Raw genomic sequence first — 22963 nt, 5'->3', positions numbered from 1 at the left:
TAGTCGATCAAAAGATAAGTTACACTCTAACATAAAGACACATAATATTAAAACTGAAAATTAAAAGTAAAAACTGAAAATTGAAGTCCATTTTATTTTGAGAGTTTAAAGCTTTAGGGAAAAAAAAATGTTACAACATAAGATGGTGAAAAATTAGTGGCATAAAACATAAAGATTTAGGTTCTGTTTGGTACTAATTTAAATTAGATTTTAATCTAAATTGAAGTCAAACAATTAATTTTAACCACATATTTCAGAAGTCTCACAACTTTTCAACCATACATTTTAAAAACTTTTATCGAAATCTACTAAAAATTTAATTTTAATCCCTACCAAACAAGGGCTTAATTGGTGTAAATTAAAATCAGATTTATTTTTATTTTATTTTTTTTGTCAATATTAATAAAGTTGATAAATTATGCAGTTAAAAAAGTTATGAATCCCATAAAATTCATAATTAAAATTTATGAAAGGGTTGGCTCCATAAGAGATAATTGGGCCAGCACTTTGGTCTTTTCTATTGGACCCGTGTAGTAGACTGGGCTAACATTCAAGCCCAATATTGGAAGCGTGTAACTTGGACCAAGTCCATGAATCGAAATCGATAGGGTGCAAAGGCCCGTGAAACTTGCAGCCAGGTTCATTAAACATGATAGGGAAGTCGGAATTACAGGCCCGTTTTTCATTTTTTCATTTCAATAATCTGATCAAATTAATTTTAAAAAAATTAGGTGCCAACACACACCCCACTTCATTCTAAATTCACTACCATCTTCACCTTCACACCAACAAAAGCAATATTCTCAATGGCATGATACGTAAAAGTCAAATTATGGGCTATGCGAGTTTAGACGAGGCATAGACGTAAAAAAAAAAATCTAAAAAGACTTTTCTTATTTTAATATTTTTTTAATTTTTAATCAATCAAAAAATCGTTTAATAATTAAAAATAATACCTGCCAAACATCTAAAACAAAATTATAGGAATTTATATATTTTTCTAAAGTTTTCAACAAAAAGATAAGTTCTAAATGTAAATATTAAATAATAAATAAATAGGAAATTTTGGGAGATTTCCTTTATTCAAGGTTTCAAGCGACTATTTTGAATTTAAAACCAACAAAGTGAAGAACTCAAAATGTAAGCTTTAACTTAGAATAATAATAATAAATAAATAAAAAATGATAATTATGCACCCTTATGTGCGCATTAGTGGTTAACGACTACTGTTACCTGCTAAATAAGGCGCCAAGCCACTTTTGACATTTTCGCCGCGCATCGAACATTGGCGGAGCCTAGAAACGTGCACAGAAGTCGTTAGCAGAGGCGAATTTGGGGGGGGGCTGGCTGGGCTGTAGCCCCCCCTCTCAGGCCCAATATTTTTTTTAAGGTATTTTTTATTTTTTTGGTTAAAAAACCTGTTTTTTGTGTGTAAAAATTTTTTTTTGGGCATAGTAGCCCGGTTTGAAATTTTGTAGCCCGGTTTTGGATCCAATCCTGAATCCGCCCCTGGTCGTCAGCCACCACTTCCTACCACTTTATGGATAGAATCACGTCCCAAACACAACCCCTACCTTTGATTGGCCCACAACACTATATGAGGCCCAAAAAAATCTTTAATTGTTGTTGATGGGATCTATGGTTACGGACCTACACCCATGGCATCACCATCCATTCCACCACTATTCGGCCCATGTGTCTTCGTCAATTAAGTCAAAATCTGCTTCTGGTTTGTGCTGCTTTTGTGCTTCTGCCTTGATGATTTATTATAATCTGTTGGTGAACTTGAGGTGTGCTGAAGATGGTAGTGGTGGTAAGAGTGGTTTGATTGTGGATAACGTAGTGAATTTGAGGTGTGTTGAAGGCGGAGGTGATGACAATGATTTGATTATGGTGGTTATTATGGTGACTATAGTTTGACTGTCGAGGTGGTGGTGGATTTTGAGGTGGTGGTGATGATTTGTTCGTCCAATGTGTAAGTGGTAGATTGGAGGTCGAGGTGGTAGTGGATTTGGGGTCGAAGTGGTGGTGATGGGTTGAAAATGGGAGTGGTGGTGGATTTGAGGTGCAAGTGGTGGTGTGTGGGGTCTTATGTATTTAAGATGGCAATTACGATTTTGGTGATGCTGGTTGTTGTAGAGTGGCATGGGTGGGGATGAGCGTGATTGTGGTCAATTAATTGGATAATTTGTAACTAATAGACAATTTGTGACCTGCTAAGATATGAGATTAATAATATGTAACGTGACCATGAATTGTATCTTTATAATTGTGACATTGTGTTATCTTGTAACTAATATGTGATCGTGACCATAAATTGTATATTATTGTAACCTTGACATAATTAAATAAATCATATATCACAATATTTGTCAAGTGGTACTAAATGCGACATGAGTTTTTTATTTTTTAAAAAAGTAAGTCATTTGTACTTGTTTGTTAACATTTTGGGTTACCCGATCCCACCACTCCTCTCACATGAGGTCAGGTCCCATGTGGGGGTCATGACGTGGGGTCCGACCCTCATATGAGAGGAGGTGATGGGTCCGAATAAATCAAAGTGTGAACAAATAAGTATAAGTAGCATGACCCTTTTTTAAAATGTATTTTGAAATCTATCCAAATCACATCCAACAAACAATCCCGACCCAAACAATACCACTTCCTTCATCCCCAAAACTTGGATACCGCAGTCTTCCCTCCGCTGAACCCTTGCAACTCTGCTATCTTCCTCAATCGTTGGCACCACACTATTGCTATACCCTATACGCAACCACAAGATTCCGATGGTCCCACTTGCTTCCTATTGTTTCCATTAGAGCTCCACCTACTTGACCCAAGAAAATGCATATTTACATTTATAAAATATTTCTTCATTAATATTTTACTCATCGTTTTTCATCTATTTGATTTCAAACAATTATCTTATTAATATTTTGTTCATAACAAAAAAATGCATATTTACGTTTAAAAGATTTATAGTGCATTTGATACAAACAATCAATTCAAGAAATCGAAAGAAAAAATATATAACTAATATTCAATCAAATAAACACAATTCGTTAAATATAAGTTAAATTAGATATAATTAGTTTAGACACATTCTATATAAACAAATATGAGAGAAAATGCAAATTTAGGTTCTAATTAATTAAAAATTTGATTGGGAAGTGAAAATTTGTAGTAAATGTGATGATTTGTAGAGAAAGTAAAGACAAATTTTAAAAAATTAAAAGGGTTAAGGTTCTTGACATTTTAGAAAACTGTATTTTCTACTTTCTGCACCAGCTTTTGGATATTTTCTTCTAGCTTTGGGTCAATTTAGGAAAACTTTTAGGATTTCTGATCATTTAGGTTATGCATTATAAGTGCTTTTTTCTCTAATATCATGATTTTCTGTATCTTAAAGGTTAAACCCCCACCTTAAGGGTCCTTGTCGCCACGCCCCTGAAGCATTGTGAAATAGGTAAATCGTGGAATGTGCCCCAACATGTCAGGGAACAAGAGCTTACGTGTACACTGATACCCACAAAGAGTCAAATTCCATGATTTTCTGTATCTTAGTTATATTTTTGGTCATCCATGGCAGATTGGCTATTCAGAAATTATGGTTTTTTGGATTGTTTTATACATTAACTTTTAAAAATTTTATTTTGGTGAAATTGAGATTTTCTATTTATTGATAGGGGATAAGTTGGGCTTTCAATTACAACCCAGTCAATTTTCTTACCAGCCTTCAACAGGTTCTCATATCTAAACTGAAACTACATTAGTGTATCCTAATGAAAGGAACGAAATGGTTATGCATTGTACTTCGTTCACAATATTTTTTCTATAACATGGATGACATATTCTTGTGTGAAGGTAAATTGTTTCAATCAAATTGTAACGATTAGCGTTTTAATGTCCGCTATATAGCGAGTGGTTTAAGAATCTGAGTCTCATGCTTGAAATTGGTTACAATTTTTCGCTTTATCTACTGAGTTTAATTGAAGGGTCATATTTTCAATATCTAGAAATCCATAGAGCAGTCTAATTTTTTTTTTTTCTGTTTTTAAGCTTTTGATGTTTCAATTATCTTTTGAGACAAAGTTACCCAAATTTATTTTATGAAAACATTTTAATTGCTGTCAGTCCATATATATATATATAGATTCATATATATTTGTGTTATTATCTTAATAGTATGTTTACCCTTGACAAGATATATAGTCCCCCATTTGGTTCTGATTTTTCACCCAAGAAAATCAGTTTTGGACCGTTACTTCCAATAATCAGCCGTCATTTTTTACTTCTTCACTTATAGGTGAAACTCATTTTTCTCTTTAACGATCAAAAAATTGATTCTCAAAATCACTATCAAACAGACCCATAAAAAGTATTGAGTTAACTCGTTTGCATGTATCATTTGGTTTTCACCATCATGTTCCATGTAGAATTTAATTGCTCTCTCTCTCTACCAATGTATATTTTTTGAAATGTGGTTTAGTCGTAGCAATTGATGCCTCTTTCTTATTCTTTCTAGCCTTATTTGCTACTTAGGTTAATTTTTCGAATTATAAAAGTCAGTGCCCTTAGTCTTTAAATGAGAGCCATTTTAGGCGCGTCCTGGTGGCTTGAAAGCAATGAAACTGATGCATTGCACTTGACGCACGTTGTCGAATCCAATGATCCTAACAAAGGCATTGGGGTATTCCTTGACGCACAAGTCCAACTCATTCAACACCTGCACTGGGTCCGTACATCCATACATGGGTAGCTTCCACATAACCCAGTATCGTCCATCGTAATATCCCGGAGACCTGTGGTTCTCACGGTACACGAACCCGTGCTGCAAATAGATCACATCAATCAATGAATATACGAAATGTTACAAAATAAGGGTCCGTTTGGTGCCGATTATGAGAATTGATTTTTTGACCGTTAGTTTAAAATGTGGATCCCACCCATGGATGAAGAAGTCAAAAACGATAGTTGACTATGATAAATAACGGTAAAAAAATTTTGACTTGAAAAATCAGAATCAAAGGAGGGCTAAATATGTCAATTATTATTTATCTAGTCCAATCGAGTTGAATAAAGAAGGTTTAGAGAATTTACCTCCAACTCGAATTCGAGGCAAGGAATCCATTTCATTCGGAGAAGGTAATCGACTTCCTTGAGGAGTTGTTCCCTAGTGAGATCGGGAAGGTACGAAAGAGTCTCAAACTTTTTCAAACCAAGTGGTGGCCACACCTGCAGATTAATTAAACCACCCACATATAGCAAAATATAATGATATTTGTTGAATATCTAATCTCAAATTAAGCAAAATCATAGTAATCCTACAAACGTACTTGTACAATTATCCGAATAGAAATTATTTTTTTCGACTTAAATTATTTTAGGGGCTTATTTTTTTTTGCGAAAAAAGCACTTATACCAAGTGTACTAGTAGTTGTATTGGAGTACCTTCATGCAAGATACTCTACCACCATTGTTAGCAATGGACGTGATGTCAACATTCTTGCGGCTAACGGGGAAAGCCGAAGTCGACTTGAGGCCGGTGAAAGGAGCCACCATGTTGGCCTGAGCCAGGGCGGCACGGTTGACAGCGGCAACGGCGGAGGTGGAGATCATTGAGGTAGCCATTGTTAGTTCTTGTTGGGTGCACACACAAAGTGACCTTATTGAATGAATATTGTGCTTCTACCTCACCCTATATATGCAATTTTGCCCTTGTTTTTGATTGGCTAATATTAGATTTTTCATCCAAGGGTCTCAATTCAATTTAATTCAATTTTGATGAAATTTGACCGTTGGATCTCATGAGCCATGACTGTTCATTCTTCTGACCACATATTGGAGGATTGTAAATGGATTGCTGTCTTATCCCTTGGGGCCTATCTTTGCTTGCCACCTTATAAACCTTATCATATGTATGTGACAGTGTAATGAAACACAGCCCTTCGTTCGAAAAAAAATGAGGATAATTTTGCATGAGTGAAATTACAAGAATACCCACGTTAAAATTTGAAAATTATTTATTTATCTAAGAACTCATAAAGACGAGAGAAATTTATGCATATAGTAGTTGGCCTATTACGACGTTCTAAATCAAATTCTTGAAAGCTTTGGACCATGAAATTCCCCCAAGTATCTAATAATTAACATATGTGGCCATCACAATTATCATTGATCAATAATCAACATGTATGACTATTCATTAATTATCGATAACAAATCTGCTAAACTTGTTAGTCATCCAACTTGAAAATCAATTAACTATGGGTCAAGGTAGTTCACGTCTTTAATCGAACCAATTTTCTTTCAAACTGATCCTAACAATATGAACTTGGCGTGTTTGGCTAGAAACCTATGATCAAGGGCGGATTCACATGACCCCACAATAATTTCGAATTTTTTTACACATATTGACCAAGTTTTTTTTTTTTTTTTCGCTTCTAATGCATCTAAATAATCTCATGTAGCCGTGTTCTATTCGAAAGAATTAAATAAAAATTATTGTTCAAAGAGATGGATGAGTATTCTTTCTTTGGTCATGGTTTAGGCCGCTTCTCTATCTCTAATGTGTCGAACATGAAACTTCTTGATTGATACACACACACACACACACAATTTTAAGGTCTAAATACTTGAAACTTTTACATCATTATGTTTGGCCGGATGCACTAAATTTATTAAAAAGCGATGCAAATCGTTTTTCGTCCATAGCAGGCAACATTTAGTCTACATTCGCTTTGATCATCATTGTTAGATTTTCTAATAGAATTAAAACAGACTAATAAGTTTTATTGTCAATATATTTGAACTCGGGCAGATATATATATATATATATATATATATATATATATAGAGTAAAAGAATTCACTTTTTATATTAGTGATTCAAATTTTTGAGGTTGGTTGCTTGTTACATTTCAAATCAGTATTTGTTTTTGTATGACTTTATTGTAACTTTGGACCACTAGCCACTGACTAACCAATAAATTTCTATTCTAATCCCCATGTTTATAGCCACATAAAATTACTGGTATTTTGCTGTTCGTACAGAAAAAATCTGTCAAAAATAATGACCCACGGTATAATATCTATGTCAAATCTAGCAAACGTAGGGAGCTCCAACCCGCCCTGATGGTGTCATTTCGTTTATTTTTAAAACTAGCAAAACAAAGAATGCTAAGAAATAACCAAACAACCAATAGAAATTTATTATAATCACTATTTGTTTTTATTTGCTTTTTAGTGATTTATACTATTGAAACTGAAAAATCATGTCATTTTTTCTTATAATAAATATAGAATCCTTAAAGAATGCCTGATTTATCCAACTCTACTTGTTTTCTTAAAAAGGGCATTGGATTTTCTTTGTTTTTTTGTTTTTTTTGTTTTTGTTGTATCATGCAATAAAATTGTTTAACGATATTTTAAAATGAACCAACTTATCATCTGTTGATTCATTCGTCTTATATCTATAAGCAACTTTGGATATTAGATATCATGCCCGTCCATTCTTTTCAAGCTTGATCTTACCATTAAACACGTTATGTTATGTTCCGAAATCAATACAAACATGATTCTTTCATTTGATGTTGTTTAATAAAATGGATTATTTATATTTAGAATGAAATAATTAGTCTTTTGATCCATTGATCTTGTATATATGAGCAACTTTGACAATCAAGTTTGCATCCATCCACGATCCACTCTTTTCAAGCCCAATCTTACACTTTAGCGTTACCATGTTTCTGAAATATCTACAAAAAGCGTTTTTCCTCCTATGTTGTGCAATAAAATGGACTTCATCGAGATTTAAAATGAACCAAATAATGTCTTTTGATTCACTCGTTTCATATCTACAAGTGATTTTGACTATGAAGTGCGTGAATGCAGCCCTTTCTGACACTTTACACATTGCCTCATTTTCTAAAACTAATACAAAAATGTTTTTTTTTCCTCATATGTTGTGTAATAAAATGAAGAATAAGTCATGATGTATATAAAATATGTACATAGAGGCGTCCACAGCCCTTAGATGAGATGGGACCAAGGTGAGGGGTGTCAGTCGGGTCCCACAGCATGTGAGGGATGTGAACATCCCTATGTTACACCAAACACAACCTCTAAAATAAATGCCAAGATTAGAAATGAACCATAATCTAATCTTTAGATTCATTTGTCTCATATCTACAAGCAACTTTAACTATTAAGTCCACTCATCCATTTTTTTTACCCTAAAATAAGTTACCTTGTTAGCGATAAAGTATCTAACTTGATGATCTATTTGATTGGAACCGTATCTCGAAGCCATCCCTCATGGTAACACTCTTATCACCTGAATTCATTCTTTTGTGAATTAGAAAAACAGTTATCAATTTTCTTTTAAAAAAAGTTAAAATCTGGTTAGTTATGATTCTGCCTATGAGGCAAGTCACATGGTGTCCAGCTAAGAAAAATGCCATGTAAGTACTTTCGAGGCCATATCTAACATCCTTTAAGGCGATGAAGGAACACCTATCTCATTGTCAAACTTTGTTTTTTGAGACATTAAAGGCATAGCCGAACGCCTCGTCGACAAATATCTTCAAGGCGATTTAATTTATAATAGAAGTTTCAACTAGTGGCTCCAAGCCAGTCAGAGGGCCACAACCTTTAGCCTCGGTAGGCGAGACTTTCATATCCGAGGTAGTTGTACCACTTCAAAGGCTCCTCATGCGATTTTTCACGTGACAACATGGAGTCACATGAGATGTGATTGATAAGACGTCTTCTGCAGTAGTAGTTGGGAGTTAAATCTCACCTTTTCCACTAGGACAGTTTGCAAGGTGGCAGACCAATTGATGCCTAGGATGTGACATGGTAACAACATGGAGCTTGACCAATGAGACATTTGGACGAGCTTACGTGTCAAGTGTTCAAGGAGCTTCGGCTCATTCCCCCCCCCCCCTTCTCTATGTGTGTGTGTGTAAATAGTAGTTTGTTACAGGCAATTGCAACCTTGATAATTCTCTCACCCGACTCTCATGTTTTCTTCTTCATTTTAACGAGCATTGGAAAACTTAAGATCACGACCTCCTCCGTCGTTTGTGTTTGGAGATGTTTCGATCTTGCGCGTCTAATGCGTACATTCCAAGTGCATATGTTACATGCACTTAGAGAGGAGTGGAGGCGGCATCTGTTGACACTCTAGTTCTAATTAGATTCAGAGGTCAATAGATTAGCCCCATCTATGGAAAATAATGCTTTAACCATGAGCGAATCCCATAGTAAAAGATATGTCAAAAGTCTACCCATTTCACAAGAGGATTGGTACTTTCCCTTGAAAAGGTCTTATTCTCGTAGAAAAAATAACTAGAAGCAAAGAAAAAATTAACGGTTGGGTCCCTGCCCATGAAGAAACGGAAGAGGTATTTTCTCGCATCTCCTAAGTTTTTCTTCTTGAAGGGGGCGCCAGTAGATCAAGCTATATGTACACGTATTTGTCTAGTGGTCCAAATTAAGCAAGTATTTTCTAGCCTCTTACTTAGGCATTGTCTTGGGAAGTTCGCAAAAGGAATTGAATTCTTTCTAAGCTACAGAGTTAGAAATCAGCTCATCTTTATCATGAAACAGAATTTTTGTGATTTTTTCTTTCTTATGTAATAGTTCCTTTAGAAGGCACTTGATCAATGAGTGCAGCAAAGTATCTTATCTTCCTCCCTGATCATTTCCAAGCACCTCATAGTATTTTCGAAGCGTCCAAAGATTCGATCATTTTTCTATGATTTTTCTAGTAAAAAATATGTGAATTTGTCTTACTATAACTAATATTATAAAGTGAATTTTTTGGCCCTTGTAAAAGAATTGTCCTCGTAGCTATCCAAAACTCATCATGATAAGCAACGCATTGACATAGGGGTGCCACCCGACTATTGGAAGGGGTTCTATCCTTAACATTTGACCTTACTTGAAAGTACAAGGCATAGGGGAGCCAACCAAGTATTTTAGGGGTGTCATGACATCCTTACCCTATTGCCCTATTTGAAGACGTGTCAGCATAGTGGAGCCACCCATCTATTGCATGGTTCCCTTCTCAACGTGTTGCCCTATTTAAGGAGGCATCGTCATGAGGAAGCTACCCACCTATTTGAAGGGGTTACCATCCTTAATCTATAGCCTCGACAAAGAACATGATTTGTGGGGGGGGGGGAGCAACTAGGGGGTGATATCCTCAACCTAACCTACACAAGCTCTCAACTTGGAATGAGTGGCTAAACGCCTCTGACGAACCATCTGTGGTGCTCTGCAGCTCATAATCAGTCCAAGACCTCATGATGGCCCTGGCTAGCAAAACTTTCCATACAAGTTCAATGTATTTCTTTTCCTCTGCAACTGCTTTCACCATGGCTTTCAGTACCTCCACCTCTTCCTTCAGTTTATTCTCTTATGTTTCAGGGATTCCAACTGTCTAGAAGGCCACTTTCTCCTTGACCTCCTTCTATGCTTGAACTTCAAATCCTCATTCTCTTTATCATGGACATTCGCCTCCACCTCCAGCTTCTGGTTTTTCTTGTTGGCCTACTCTAGGGCCTGGGAGGCTATGTCTTGAGCAACTTTTGAGGCATCCACGTTCTTAGAAGATACCTTGCAACCCCCGTAATCTTTTCGAATTCTGAGGCATTGATGGCTTGGCCTTTGCCTCATTCCATTTTTGCATTTTCTTTAGTTGGTTGGCTTCGACCCCCCCCCCCCTTCCCCCCCGGGATGGCCTCTAAAGCTTGTTGCAGGCTAGCAAAATTCAAAGCCTAGCCACCTCATTGTAAAATGCTCTTGGAAGGCACAAGCTCCGGCAACTGTATGGGGGTGGAAATAGCTTCAGGGTCAGATCTGTACACCCTAATCAACTCCACCGCCTGTTTCCTTGTAAGCTGCCTCGTCACACCACCTTTCTAGGCCTCGACTTTGCCGGTTCTCTGAACCTTTGTGGCGGGTAAAAATCTTCAAGTACAATGGCCCCATTAGTAGATACAGCCAGCATTTGCTGGTGAGACCCTTTAGCATCCTTCTTTGTGCATTGACATCAATTTCCTTCAGACTCTCCGCCTCCTCAATAGCGGCATCAATAGCTTCGATCAGAAGTTGGATTTTTTGAGGAGCTTGGGCCGCTGTCACCTTTGCCTTGCCCTTCTGCTAGGTCGACTATCCTGTGCCAGCCTTAGGAGTCGTCTACCTCCTCAAGAGCATCCGATACATTTATGCTCTCTGCTGCAGCCTTGTTCTCCGGCACAGGGATCCTCGTCCCTCTAAGTGTCCTTTGCTTAGCTCCAACTGGGTAAGTGACATATGCATGAGAGTAGTGGAGACGAAATATGTATATGCGCTAAGTCCCAATCAGATCCGAGTATCAACATTGTCCATTATCATCCAGATGAATCAAACATGTACAAGCAACACGCTTAATTAAGCTAGAGATAAATTTTCTACTTTTATTTGCATGGTATAAATTGAGTTGCTAAAAGTACAATTTTCTAGAACTGTACAGTTACAAAAAGGTTAAATAATACCTACAAAGAAGATTATAAAACTGCCATAAAAGGACTATACGATAGCCCTTTTAAAAAATTGAAAGTTAATAAAAAAAGAGGAAAATTTTCAACCGGTACACAGTGAAATGGAACGAAAAGAAATAATGGTGCCGGTGGATCAAAATAGTGATCATACACCACAAAGACGGAAAAGAAAAAGGAAAAAATGCGACTATTTTATTATTATTGCCATCTTCTTGAAATCTTGCTCGATAAATTCGTTCCACTGGCAGATTTTCGTAACTCTGAAAGAGCAAACATGAGTTTACATTAATGAAGCGAAAAAATGCTTAAAAACCGGCTCATTATATTCATGGATAATAACAGAGTTTAAATATAATGCAGCGTAATCAATTCATACCAGTTTGTCCCTTGAGAGAATCCCTCGTCGATTTTACCGGGGGTCGTTGAATTCTAGCTTCTGATTTAGGTCTGAAAGAAATCATCACACAAGATTACAGAATGTGATCAAATTCGATTAATACATATCTACACAATCTCTACTTTTCCTTTATGTTTGAGGAAACAATGAATCTAAGACAACTTGATAAAATTACAATCATCTCAACTTCTAATAACACCACGCCATATTTGTGATGTGTGCGCAGCCACTAACAAGGTTCAAAAACAACCATAAGAAACGTGCGCACATTGTGTTTACACAGCTGCAAATGATATTCAGACAATTATAATAGAATCTTGTTTAAGAAGAAGTCTCATTTTTAAGAGTTTGTTTGGGATAGTTTTTGTTTCTTTTCTGGCTTTTGTAGTAAAAAACTCCCCGAGGAAGAGAGCCACTTTGAACTGACTTCCTCTTACATGAGACCCAACATTTCTAGAAAATTATCAAACAAGCCAAAAAGCAATTTCTTAGTCTCAAAATAACTTTTGCCTTCTTAAAAGCTATGCCAAACAGGCCCTAAGGGTTCGACAGAAACCAAACGAATTTATATGATGAAGATTTCATGGCACTTACTTATCAGTATTCTCAGCTTTTTTTGCTTCCTCCGGAGAAAGACTGCTTTCTTCAGTTTCTGTTCCCATAGAAAGAACACTATCAGATATATCCCCATGTCTCTCTTCATTATCTGCATTGCTGTAACCTAAGACCTCAGCATCTGCAGAGAAATTCTGACCTATATTCTCTCCAGCAACATTTGATCGCCCAGGAGAATCTTTCTGAAAACTATTTACGGAATGCTTATCTCTACCCTCTGAGTAGTTTTCCTCATCAGAAGCTGCTTTTTCCAATCCTTTCAATATTTTTAAGCTTCTCTGAGGAGTCCCACTCGTGGAATATTTGCTCGGAGAAGTAGATCCATACCTCATCGAGGGGGACACATTTTTGAGATCTTTTAGCAGCTGCAGCCTCTCAATCTCCTCATCCTTTTTAGCTATGGTGTCCTTAAGAGATGCTACCTGCAGGGACAAAGCTTAATTTTTAGCTTAAAAGAAGTAATAGTTACTTTTAAGTTTCTTTTTTGCCAACAGTAAATACTAATCTCATTGTGGTTTTCAGGTGTTTTAAACATCTTAACCAGAATATCAAAAAAATTGTGATCAGATATAAAGAGTTATGCATAGAAATTGAGAACCTGTTCCATCAATTCTCTGACATCCCTGCCATCTTTGCTGCTCTTCGCAGCACCAAGCTCAACTCCAGAAACTCTTTCCGCAAATTTTAAGGTACTTATGGTTTCACTACACGAAGTAACTTCGGGATTAAGCTGTACAAACATAAGCGTCTTTGCATGGCCACCTGTGCCACATAAGCAAAAGTCAATATGCAACAATACAAAATAAAGATAATCCATATTCATTAAATTTACTTGCCTCTCTAAGTAATCATTTCCTTTTCAATTGAAAAAATAAAAATATCATCTCATATAAAATTTTCAAATTATTATAAAATGAAAAAGAAAAATAACGACAACATCACCCATAGTCTAGTTTCACTTAATCAGTTCATACGAATGCAAATTTCATTAACATCATAGTTGTATTCAGTTTAGTGCATATAGTCAGTAGTTTGTTAAACCTCCATTGATTTATTCAATGTATATAATATAATTTTTGATTCTTCGTGATTGGATTGTAGAAATCCGAGAAAGCAAGGGAAAAAGGCAAGAAATATAGATAGCTATGGTTCAAGGGATTTTTGAAGTGTACATTAATACTAAGCTATGGTTCTGACTGATTTCAGAAGAGAGGAAGATTCTGTGGACTCAATAATTTCTTAGAATAATCAAGATAAAGTATGGAGCCTCGTAAAAGATGAGTGACATGTTTGGTAGGGAGAATTTCATGCTCTCCATAGTATTAACAAAAAAGAGACCAAAATATTGTTAATTATGTTGTCTAGTATTTCGTACCAAATATGCACAAAGTTTACCTAATGCACTTTGAAGGACTTGAGTAAGCTTGCTGTTTCTATATGGAACATGAGCATTTTTTTGTGCCAATGCCGTGATGACATCTCCAAGGGCAGATAAAGATTTGTTTATATGTTGCGCCTCTTTCAGTCTGTCTCCCGTAACCTCAGAACGGTCAACTCTTTCACTTCCTGCAAGATCTACTAAATGAAGACTGCCATGTGAAGAAGAACCGCTCTTGTGATCCACAGCACGGATGTGAATGGTTACAATACTGTGTACATGCGTCTTAGTCATTAGCTAAGCTTTAAACAACAAAGTAATACTCAACGGAAAGATTTCGGTAGAAAACCTGTGTGATCTACTGCTTCTTTCATTTAAGGCAGTTGAACCAGTAGCTCGATTTTTTAGTCCAATATCCATCAGTTCCAGCACATCAGAGGGCGAGTTGACAACCTGAATGCAAGCATCTGGAACAGCTAACCCATTGGGTTGGGATGTAGACACAATCCCAAGTGTGTGCAAATCAAGAAAAACAAATTTTTACATTGAAGAGTAAATTAGAAAAATGAAAAGCAATCCAAATTTAAAAAAGAACCTTTGCCTCTATCGGCAGGGGCATGTAGAAGACCAAATTTAAAATATAAATTTGTTTCCTAAATGCTTAAGCTTTTAGGTAAGGCGTTCAACAATTAATATACTAAAAATATGAGAAACATTAGAAAAGTGAATTGTTAAAAATGAAGTCTTCAGAATGAAATTCTAAAAGAGATGGAGGCGAAGAGGTTTATCGTTATATTGGCAAGAACATTAAAAAAATCGAAAAATATGAAATGACTGCATAAAGGATATCTTTTTTGTGAACCGTCACTTGAGAGCAAATCACGGACTTGTTCATTGTATATTTCCATCATCTGGACAGAAATTTCATATGTAAAGGTATTCTTCCTAACTTGTGAGATGCGGAAAAGATCGTTCAAAGCTCGGTAATTGACCCCCCAATCCTTTTCGGTTGCTCCTTCAGGGCCAGTCTGAAGAGATATATCGTTAGTTTCCAAAATGCTATACAAATTGTAGATATGTAACATAACATATACATGAAAATATAGATACACAAACAAACTCTTTTTCGTACCATGGTGTAGGTTTTCCCTGAACCAGTTTGACCATATGCAAATATGCATACATTATATCCATCCAAAACTGATTGTATCAAAGGTTGTGTATCCACAAAAACCTCCGCTGCCAAAATTTGAAATATTATATAAGCAACAAAAAGGTAAATAAAGAAAGATCAAAGAAAAAATAAGTAACACATATTGAGAATGTTTGGAAAGAAAAAAAATAATAATGAGCTGCATTCTAATAAGCTCGAACCCACAAATTGTGTGGACCATCCACACAATTTGTAGGTCCCCAGCTTACAAGATAGCAACTTCTTTTTGCCAAACATGCTGGTCAATAGTGCTTGTTTCCCTTATCTTTTTCAAACTTAATATTTTTTATGTGGACATCCCGTAAGACCCATAGGTTTTATGTACTTCTTATCTACACATCCCATATGATCCATAACTTATAATAATCTAGAAAAAGCTTTGCAAACGTACTAATAGTATCATATGACCATGAAATAATGTCAAACCTTGTGTTGCTGTTGGACCGTACACTTTGTTGAACTTAAACGAACGACGGCCTTCTTTCCCTTGCTTGGAAGCATTTAAAACAACTAGCTCCCCATTTTCACCAATGTATTCAATGACTGACTGTTTCCCTGCCTGCCCAGGTAAAAAGGGTCTTATCCGGCAATAGACCCTAATGTTTCCTATGCAAAACACAACACGACGATAATATTGCAAAATGAATTGTTCATGTTTGCGAAACTGGTCTGGATTTAACAATATGCCGAACCTTTTAGTTCTTGAAGTTCATTATGTAGCTTTTGGTTTTCAGCAAGAAGTGAATAATAGCTTTTGGATGCTTCTTCCAAAGCCTTCATTCTCATTCCTGTAATGAAAAAGGTATTGAAACTTATTATAACATAACCACTGCAAGCTAAATATGTTTTGTGCTGGTTAATAATATTGCAAAATGAATTGTTCATGTTTGCGAAACTGGTCTGGATTTAACAATATGCCGAACCTTTTAGTTCTTGAAGTTCATTATGTAGCTTTTGGTTTTCAGCAAGAAGTGAATAATAGCTTTTGGATGCTTCTTCCAAAGCCTTCATTCTCATTCCTGTAATGAAAAAGGTATTGAAACTTATTATAACATAACCACTGCAAGCTAAATATGTTTTGTGCTGGTTTAGTATCTAATTTTTGACAAATAAATTAAATAGTTTGTGAAGAAGCGGATTTCACCTAAATGGCCGAATTCCTCCGAATAGCTCTTCTGTATTCTAACGACCTCTTCATGGATCGATTGAGAGGTTGTCCTCATTTCCTGAAAAAATTTATTTATCCGTATCAAGCTAATATGTTAAGGTACAGTACATGCTATAAAGAAATTATTAAATGGAAAGAAAATTGTAATGGCCTACACGTAGTGCAACAAGCTGAACTTCAGTAAATTTACGGTAACTGTTTTCTTTCTTGTTCCACTTTTCAGATTTTGATTCTGTAGATGCTTCAAGTAGTTTCACTTTATTTCTTGACTCGGTAAGAAGGTTCCCAAGTTCCTTCAACCTCTCCTCAAGCTCTTGGTGGGATCCTGTAGATTCTGTTTCCATTTGCAAACATTTCTGTTCATATGTTTTTCTAGCTATTTCCAGTTCTTGCTTTAAGATCGCAATCTCTCGATTGTGATCATCCTTCTCTTTCATCAATTTTATTGCATCTTGCTCCTCGACTTTCTTTCTTTCTTCTATCTTGCTCTTCTCACTCTGTGGTGTTGAAGTTAGGGAACAGAAAAAACAATCACTGGAATTGACACAGGGAAAGACTCCACATGAATAATGGAGTAAAATCAAAATCCCATTCAAATAGATAAAACCTATAGCATAACTAGCATCCATTGTGATGGTGAAGATTAAATTTAAATAAGTAAATATTTCCTTTCTCTATCCCGTCTATGTCAAATTAAACTTTTAGATGAAATGGTTCAACATAGTATCACAAAGATCCTGCGTTGAAGTCCTCCTGCAACCCATTTAGGAAAAATAGCGTGTCAAAAACTTTTGATAAAAAAATGAATTGGGACCGCACCTAAGGAGGCGTGTTGAAGCTACATTTAACTGAATATATGTTTAACCTCTATAACAGTTTAAACTTTTAGTCAATAGGCGTGTATAACTGCAAACATTAGGCAATGATCATATATTGGTTTTTATAAAGTATTAAGGTGTTCAATCAAGGAGAATATAAGTTCATGAAAAAAGCATTCAAACATAAAATCTTCAGCATTGCTTATGTATTTGGAAATAATCAGATCTCTTATTCACATGTGCAAGTTTTACATGCAAGCATGCTAAAAAGTTTAATAAATAGCAGAGCTTAAAGAAATTTAAGGATATTTTTAACCCCAAAATTAATGCTCAAATATAAAAGGGCAAAAGGCATGAGAGAATCAGATTTAGGAACAAGTAAATAAAAGGATTGTACCTTAATATGCTGGAGCTGATTCATAACTATCTGCGAAAATCAAAAATTAAAAAAAAAATAAATAAATAAAAAATAAATAAAAAATAAACCACACTTGATAAATAGTAACAATGAAATTCTTAGAGAATATACACACACACAAAAAGGGAAAAGAAAAGATTGGTCCTCCAAAATGGGAAATTTTTAGTACCTGTGTCTCTTCACCAGTCCCTGTTGCAAGGGCTTCTAGAACTCTAATTCTTGATTGGTATTTGTCCTCACGAGCCTTAAAAAGATTGTTTTGCTGCAGGAAGAGGCAAAAATCGACGTGTTGAGTTGACAAAATATTACAATCCATGACAAAACCCTGAGCCTGCATGGTACAATACCGTTCTCAGGTGCTCTGCTTGAGTGGATATTCGTCGCTCAATCTCCTGCACAACTTTTCTCAATAGGCAAGCAACGCGCTGAGAATATTATCCAACTACAACATATTAGGAGCTTGTTGGATTGTGAAAAATAAATAACAAATAGAATTCTTTGGTTTTTATGAAGAGGAGCCTTGTTATCATACATGAGGTATTTCCCCATTCTTCCGTTCAATGCTTTCGTCTAGAATACTATTCACAACACTTAAAAGTGACTGAGTCGGGGCATTCTGCACAGGATAAAAAGAAAAACAATGATCAAAGGGTATGAATTTTCTGCACAAAAATATGTAATAGTCAGGTCAATAATGTCCATTGTCATGAACATGAGTTAGTAGACTCACATCCAAGCTGTTTGATTTCATCATTTCTGAAAGCTTTCCGGGAGAAAGATCTGTATAAGATCCGTGTTTGATCTGAAAAACTTCATGAAACTTGTGTCCGACGTGATTTATAAGTGCAGCTGATGGCTCTACATACCAAAATATAAATAAATAAAATGTTTACTTGTGAGTAAATAAGTTCCAAAGTAACTAAATAGTTAAAGTTGAATTAGAGTTGCTTATTTTTTCAGTAAGAGTTCCAAAATAAGCAACTTTTCTTTACTTACAACTAAAAAATAGCATGCCCAAACATTTTAAGAAACTAATAGTTAAACAAAAGTAGCTTTTACGGTTTTTTAGAGAAGCACCACCTGCCATTGTGGGACTACGTACTGCACGCTGAAACTTTGACTCTGACAATACTACCCTTCGCCTCTCTTCAGAAGTTGGGGAAGAAACAGAGAGTGATTGGAAAGGAACTTCCCTTGTAGAACCCTCACGACTCCCTATACGCTCTCCTATCAGTTTCCATCTTTTACTGGCATCACTTCCATTATATCTTCCAACATTTGGCGTAAATTGCGTTTGAAGAGTTAAAAGACAGTCCACGACAATTTTCATAGATCCCTATACAATGTGAGAGTATCACAAGTTTACCATGGTCCAACAAACTTAATACTTCAAATATTATGTGCAACATATGAACTTAATTATGTCAAAGCTAATTACCTTTTCCAGATCTGCTGCTTGGAATCTCGGCAGCCCCATTTCGTCCATAGCTGACAAAAACTTTTGAACATTTTCCGACTGTGAATATGAAGGACCAGAACCATTCAACTAGAAAAGAAAATTCAAGAAAACATTAATATAAACTAATTACCCTTTATTTAAAACCTTATGGGTAGCAAGTCAAATTAAATGCTAAACTACCTCAGTCACAGAACCAGGTTTTAGTTTGTTCAGAATTCGACACAGAACAGTTCCATCCACCAAGAATCCTTGTAATTCCTTGTCTGAAGCATTTATTGGCAAACTCAAATCCGGAAGAATGCTGTTTAACCATTCTACCAAAGTTGCCCTCTGCTTAGCTGTAGATGGAAAAAAAATTCGGTGCAAGGGATGACAAGTCTCAGTCGAGAGTACTATAATCATCAAATGGGGAAATAAAACGTTTTGCACCATCAACCTCACCATTACTCGAACTGGGTTCAAAAACATCACCACCACTGGATAAATTTGAATTGTTGAATCGAACATGGTCTTTTACTTGATGATCCATAATGCAACTCGGTATAGCACGTCACCTGCAATGCCTCAGATTCAAATATATTAATACACATCATGGTAAAAGAGTTTTTATCTAACAACAAATCAAAAGGCATGTTATCTAAGGGCGTAGCTCAAGAAGGGCCTCGATGTTTGTCAATACATTGTCATATACAGAATGCACGTTCAGTTATGGATAAAAGAACAATTGTCTAAAAATGTGCCTTCGTTTGTGACTTCGTCTCTGTGTCTTACAATAATTTTCTCCCATATAATATTGTTATATTATACTCTTTCAATCCTGATAAATATATCCAAATTCACCAAAATAAATAAAATTGAAAGACAGAGACATATGATGTCATACATAACATATGCAACAACAAACCTAGGATTCAGTCATAGGAGGTTGAAAAGCCAACAAAACCACAAAATTTTCTTCAATCTTCACTTCTGAATGACAAAAAGAGTCTGCAGCAAAACATATTACGAACACGAAAAATTTTAAAACCTGTACTATAAATTGCTGCATTCGCATCTAAAATCAAATAACAAGCTGAAAATATACTTTATTCTACAAAACTACCAATAACAAAGAATTTCTACTATAACCCAGAAATTTGAAATTAAATCAACATCCCCACAAACAGAAACGCCACATTTTTGAGAAATTATAATTAACACTACGAATCCAAAATTGCCAACGAGAAACCCCTACTCACGCCCACCCACCACAAGCAGCCTATAATTTCATGCAAAATTTGGAAAATCAAGAACAAACGAAAAATGGAAACTTCAGCAGGATCAAATTCAAACATAAAAGGGAAAAGAACAAACATCCCAGAAACAAAATTTGACATTGACGTATATTTGACTAAAATTTTCAGTTTATCGATAATGACTTGAAGGGAAAAACAAAAGAAAAAATACATTTACAAACCTAAAACATGCGAGGAAATGGAGAGGCATCACGTTCAAGAAAATGGGAAAGAATGATTTGTTGATTATAACTAATGAAACTTTTAGTTTTTATGTGCTGGGCGTTCTTGGTTGGTTGGTCTTCCGTGTACCGTTGGTCTTCTTGGAAGGTTGATAATCTATTTGTTACCCGCCAACCCCGGAGAAGCTCTATATTCATTTATAAATATATATTTATTATATATGCGAATTAATTGTTTCTTTTGGGAATTTTTTTTATCCTTTTATTGGATTGGAAATTCTTAGGTCATTCTCTATTGGCATAGTTTCATATTCCGCATTTATTGTCACCTTCCCAACTTTATAAATGACGATGGTTACACTAGAAAAGTTAAATTAGGAGGGTGTTTGGGAGCCATTTTTATGTAAAAATACATTTTGAAATAATAAATTGATGGAAAATATGTGGTTAAAAAATAAAAAAAATTTAATTTACATGTAATATTATTTTAATGAAGTATGTGTGGTTGAAAAAGAGAAAGAGAGAAATGCATTTTAAAAAAATGGATACCAAACAAGGCCTAAATATAAAATGACATTTTAAATAAATTTATTATTTAATGTCATACAATTGCCATGGCCTAAATATGAAATGACATTTTAAATAAATTTATTATTTAATGTCATACAATTACCATTTAGATTTGGACTTGACATTAGTAATGCTGGATAGTATTACTCATTGATAAAATATGCACCCAATTAATCAAACATCTATTATTTAACAAAATATTCAATGTGGACGAATTATTTGATGACATATCTAGTTAATACTTGAAAGGATATAATGTAACGTGTCTCTTTACGCTAAAGAATCCAGTTAATTTCAAAGTATGTATTTACTCGTCATTGTTTCCGTAAGTCATTTCTTTCTTCTAATTAGAGGGGTCGATTCTTGATTGAATAGTTTGTATTGTCCTCGCTCCATTTATAGATTGGTTTTTGGCAAATCAGTGTTGCCAACCAACCATGAGTGAACTTCATTAGTGTGATTCGAGTTGTATATCCAATTCGACTTGTATATCAAAGCTAAGCATGCGTTAATCGAGAATTGAAAGTTATAGAAGTTCAAGATTGAAAGCGTGTACTCGTACATAGAACTATATGTATAAAAGAATGTTGTTCGATTCAGAATGTTTGATATATATCTTCAAATTTGTTCATGGAAATGACTTGACAGTAAGATGTAATTTCGTGTGAACTTACTATAATGTAGGCATCGTACGATTAATTATCTAATCTTCGAGGAAAGGCCATCAGGCGGCAAAAGAACGATTAGACTCATGACACGTTTTCTTTATTATTTATGATCATTCTTTACAGAATTCAACAATGCTAAGCCACGGTTCACGTATCATATGTCGAAGATGCGATGTCGTCGAAACTTAACAAATGGATCCGTCTACAGAACTGCGGTTGTGGTTGTATGCATATTTTTGAAACATGGCTCATGCAAAATTCGATATGGGTTTCAACTATGAGCAGACTTTAAAATGTTTTTGTAATGTAGCTACTGCCTACTTCAACCATCAAAATTTGAAAAGCTTTCGCCCCTGAAGTCAAGAATATTCCATTAGTTGTACCATAAGCGGATGCAGATAGACCCACCAGGACCCACTGTGGTCCGCCAATGAGTTGTACTCTTATTGACTATAAGATTAATGGTTAAACGTACATTCATTTTCTGAGTAATTCTTTTTATTTAAAGTCATCCAAACTCGAATTTATCCTATAACAATTGATATTTAACTAAATTAACTAGCAATTTCATCAAAAAAATAAAAAAAGGGTTAGTCTCATTGGTGTATCTCGTGTCTAAAAGATACCTACCACTGGTTGCAACTTACTGGAAAAGGTGTGGCAAGAATCTACATATCGAATTCAAGATTTCTGATTGTAGATACGTCTTTTTTGATATTCTCTTTCTATCTTTTTCCTTAAAAATACTTTGCATATATTGCATCTTCATTACTTTAAAGTCTGGTTTATATTCTATCATTCCAAAAGGAAAAACTATAAATAATCTTTTGGTTCTATTTATCATTTGTGTACGTATTGTTTTGGTTAGTCCACGATGGAATCGGTTTCATTGCATCCTTGAGGCATCTTCGAAATTTCAACTTCATCACAAGTATAGTTTGACAAATATTGTCTTAAGAAAAACGACTTTGTAAAGTTCCTTGTAGCGAATTCATTCACCTCTAAAAATTCCTGCTTCAATCTCCCACCTTAGCCCCCAATAAAATGAATGTTTAACTCAACAGCTGCCATATGAGATGTTACAGTTATTGGTGTTGGACTTTTATTTCTTGCAAGATTTTATTTGGTTTTTATGACAGTAATTTTGTATAATAATTTTAATTTCTTGATACAAAGATTAATCGACCAATTATGCTACAAGGGGAGAGTTCAAGGAATGAATGAGTGAAGTGTCATGCGGCTCAAGTTAAACATC

At 35.2% G+C, this 22963-nt stretch overlaps 2 protein-coding genes across 6 annotated transcripts; both read right to left on the bottom strand.

Moving 5' to 3' along the window:
* Positions 1-4567: 4567 nt before the first annotated feature.
* LOC111391236 (ribulose bisphosphate carboxylase small chain, chloroplastic-like) lies at positions 4568-5695 on the bottom strand. Its single transcript, XM_023016403.1, has 3 exons — positions 5452-5695; positions 5101-5235; positions 4568-4831 (listed from the first exon to the last, which is right to left on the bottom strand). The coding sequence occupies exons 1-3, from the start codon at positions 5629-5631 to the stop codon at positions 4598-4600; spliced, it is 549 nt and encodes a 182-aa protein (XP_022872171.1). The 5' UTR covers positions 5632-5695; the 3' UTR covers positions 4568-4597.
* A 4495-nt stretch (positions 5696-10190) lies between these two features.
* On the bottom strand, positions 10191-20599 carry LOC111391234 (kinesin-like protein KIN-14C). Of its 5 annotated transcripts, XM_023016401.1 has the most exons (24): positions 20471-20599; positions 19919-20001; positions 19456-19568; positions 19195-19352; positions 18994-19101; positions 18636-18891; positions 18286-18413; positions 18088-18171; positions 17903-17980; positions 17725-17817; positions 17535-17564; positions 16475-16816; positions 16296-16377; positions 16075-16170; positions 15578-15757; positions 15071-15177; positions 14788-14966; positions 14288-14452; positions 13956-14209; positions 13159-13322; positions 12700-12982; positions 12540-12597; positions 11925-11995; positions 10191-11808 (listed from the first exon to the last, which is right to left on the bottom strand). In XM_023016401.1, the coding sequence occupies exons 3-24, from the start codon at positions 19541-19543 to the stop codon at positions 11747-11749; spliced, it is 3066 nt and encodes a 1021-aa protein (XP_022872169.1). In that variant the 5' UTR covers positions 19544-19568; positions 19919-20001; positions 20471-20599; the 3' UTR covers positions 10191-11746. The 5 variants fall into 5 exon arrangements, 4 of the variants coding, with proteins under 4 accessions (XP_022872169.1, XP_022872167.1, XP_022872168.1 ...); XM_023016399.1 differs by having other exon boundaries at positions 12540-12982; positions 20471-20598; XR_002702088.1 differs by lacking the exon at positions 10191-11808 and having other exon boundaries at positions 12888-12982.
* Between the last annotated feature and the right edge of the window lie 2364 nt (positions 20600-22963).

The sequence above is a fragment of the Olea europaea genome, unplaced genomic scaffold (assembly GCF_002742605.1).
Source record: "Olea europaea var. sylvestris unplaced genomic scaffold, O_europaea_v1 scaffold769, whole genome shotgun sequence".
Taxonomy (NCBI): Eukaryota; Viridiplantae; Streptophyta; class Magnoliopsida; order Lamiales; family Oleaceae; genus Olea; species Olea europaea.
This window is presented reverse-complemented; position numbering and strand designations above follow the sequence as displayed.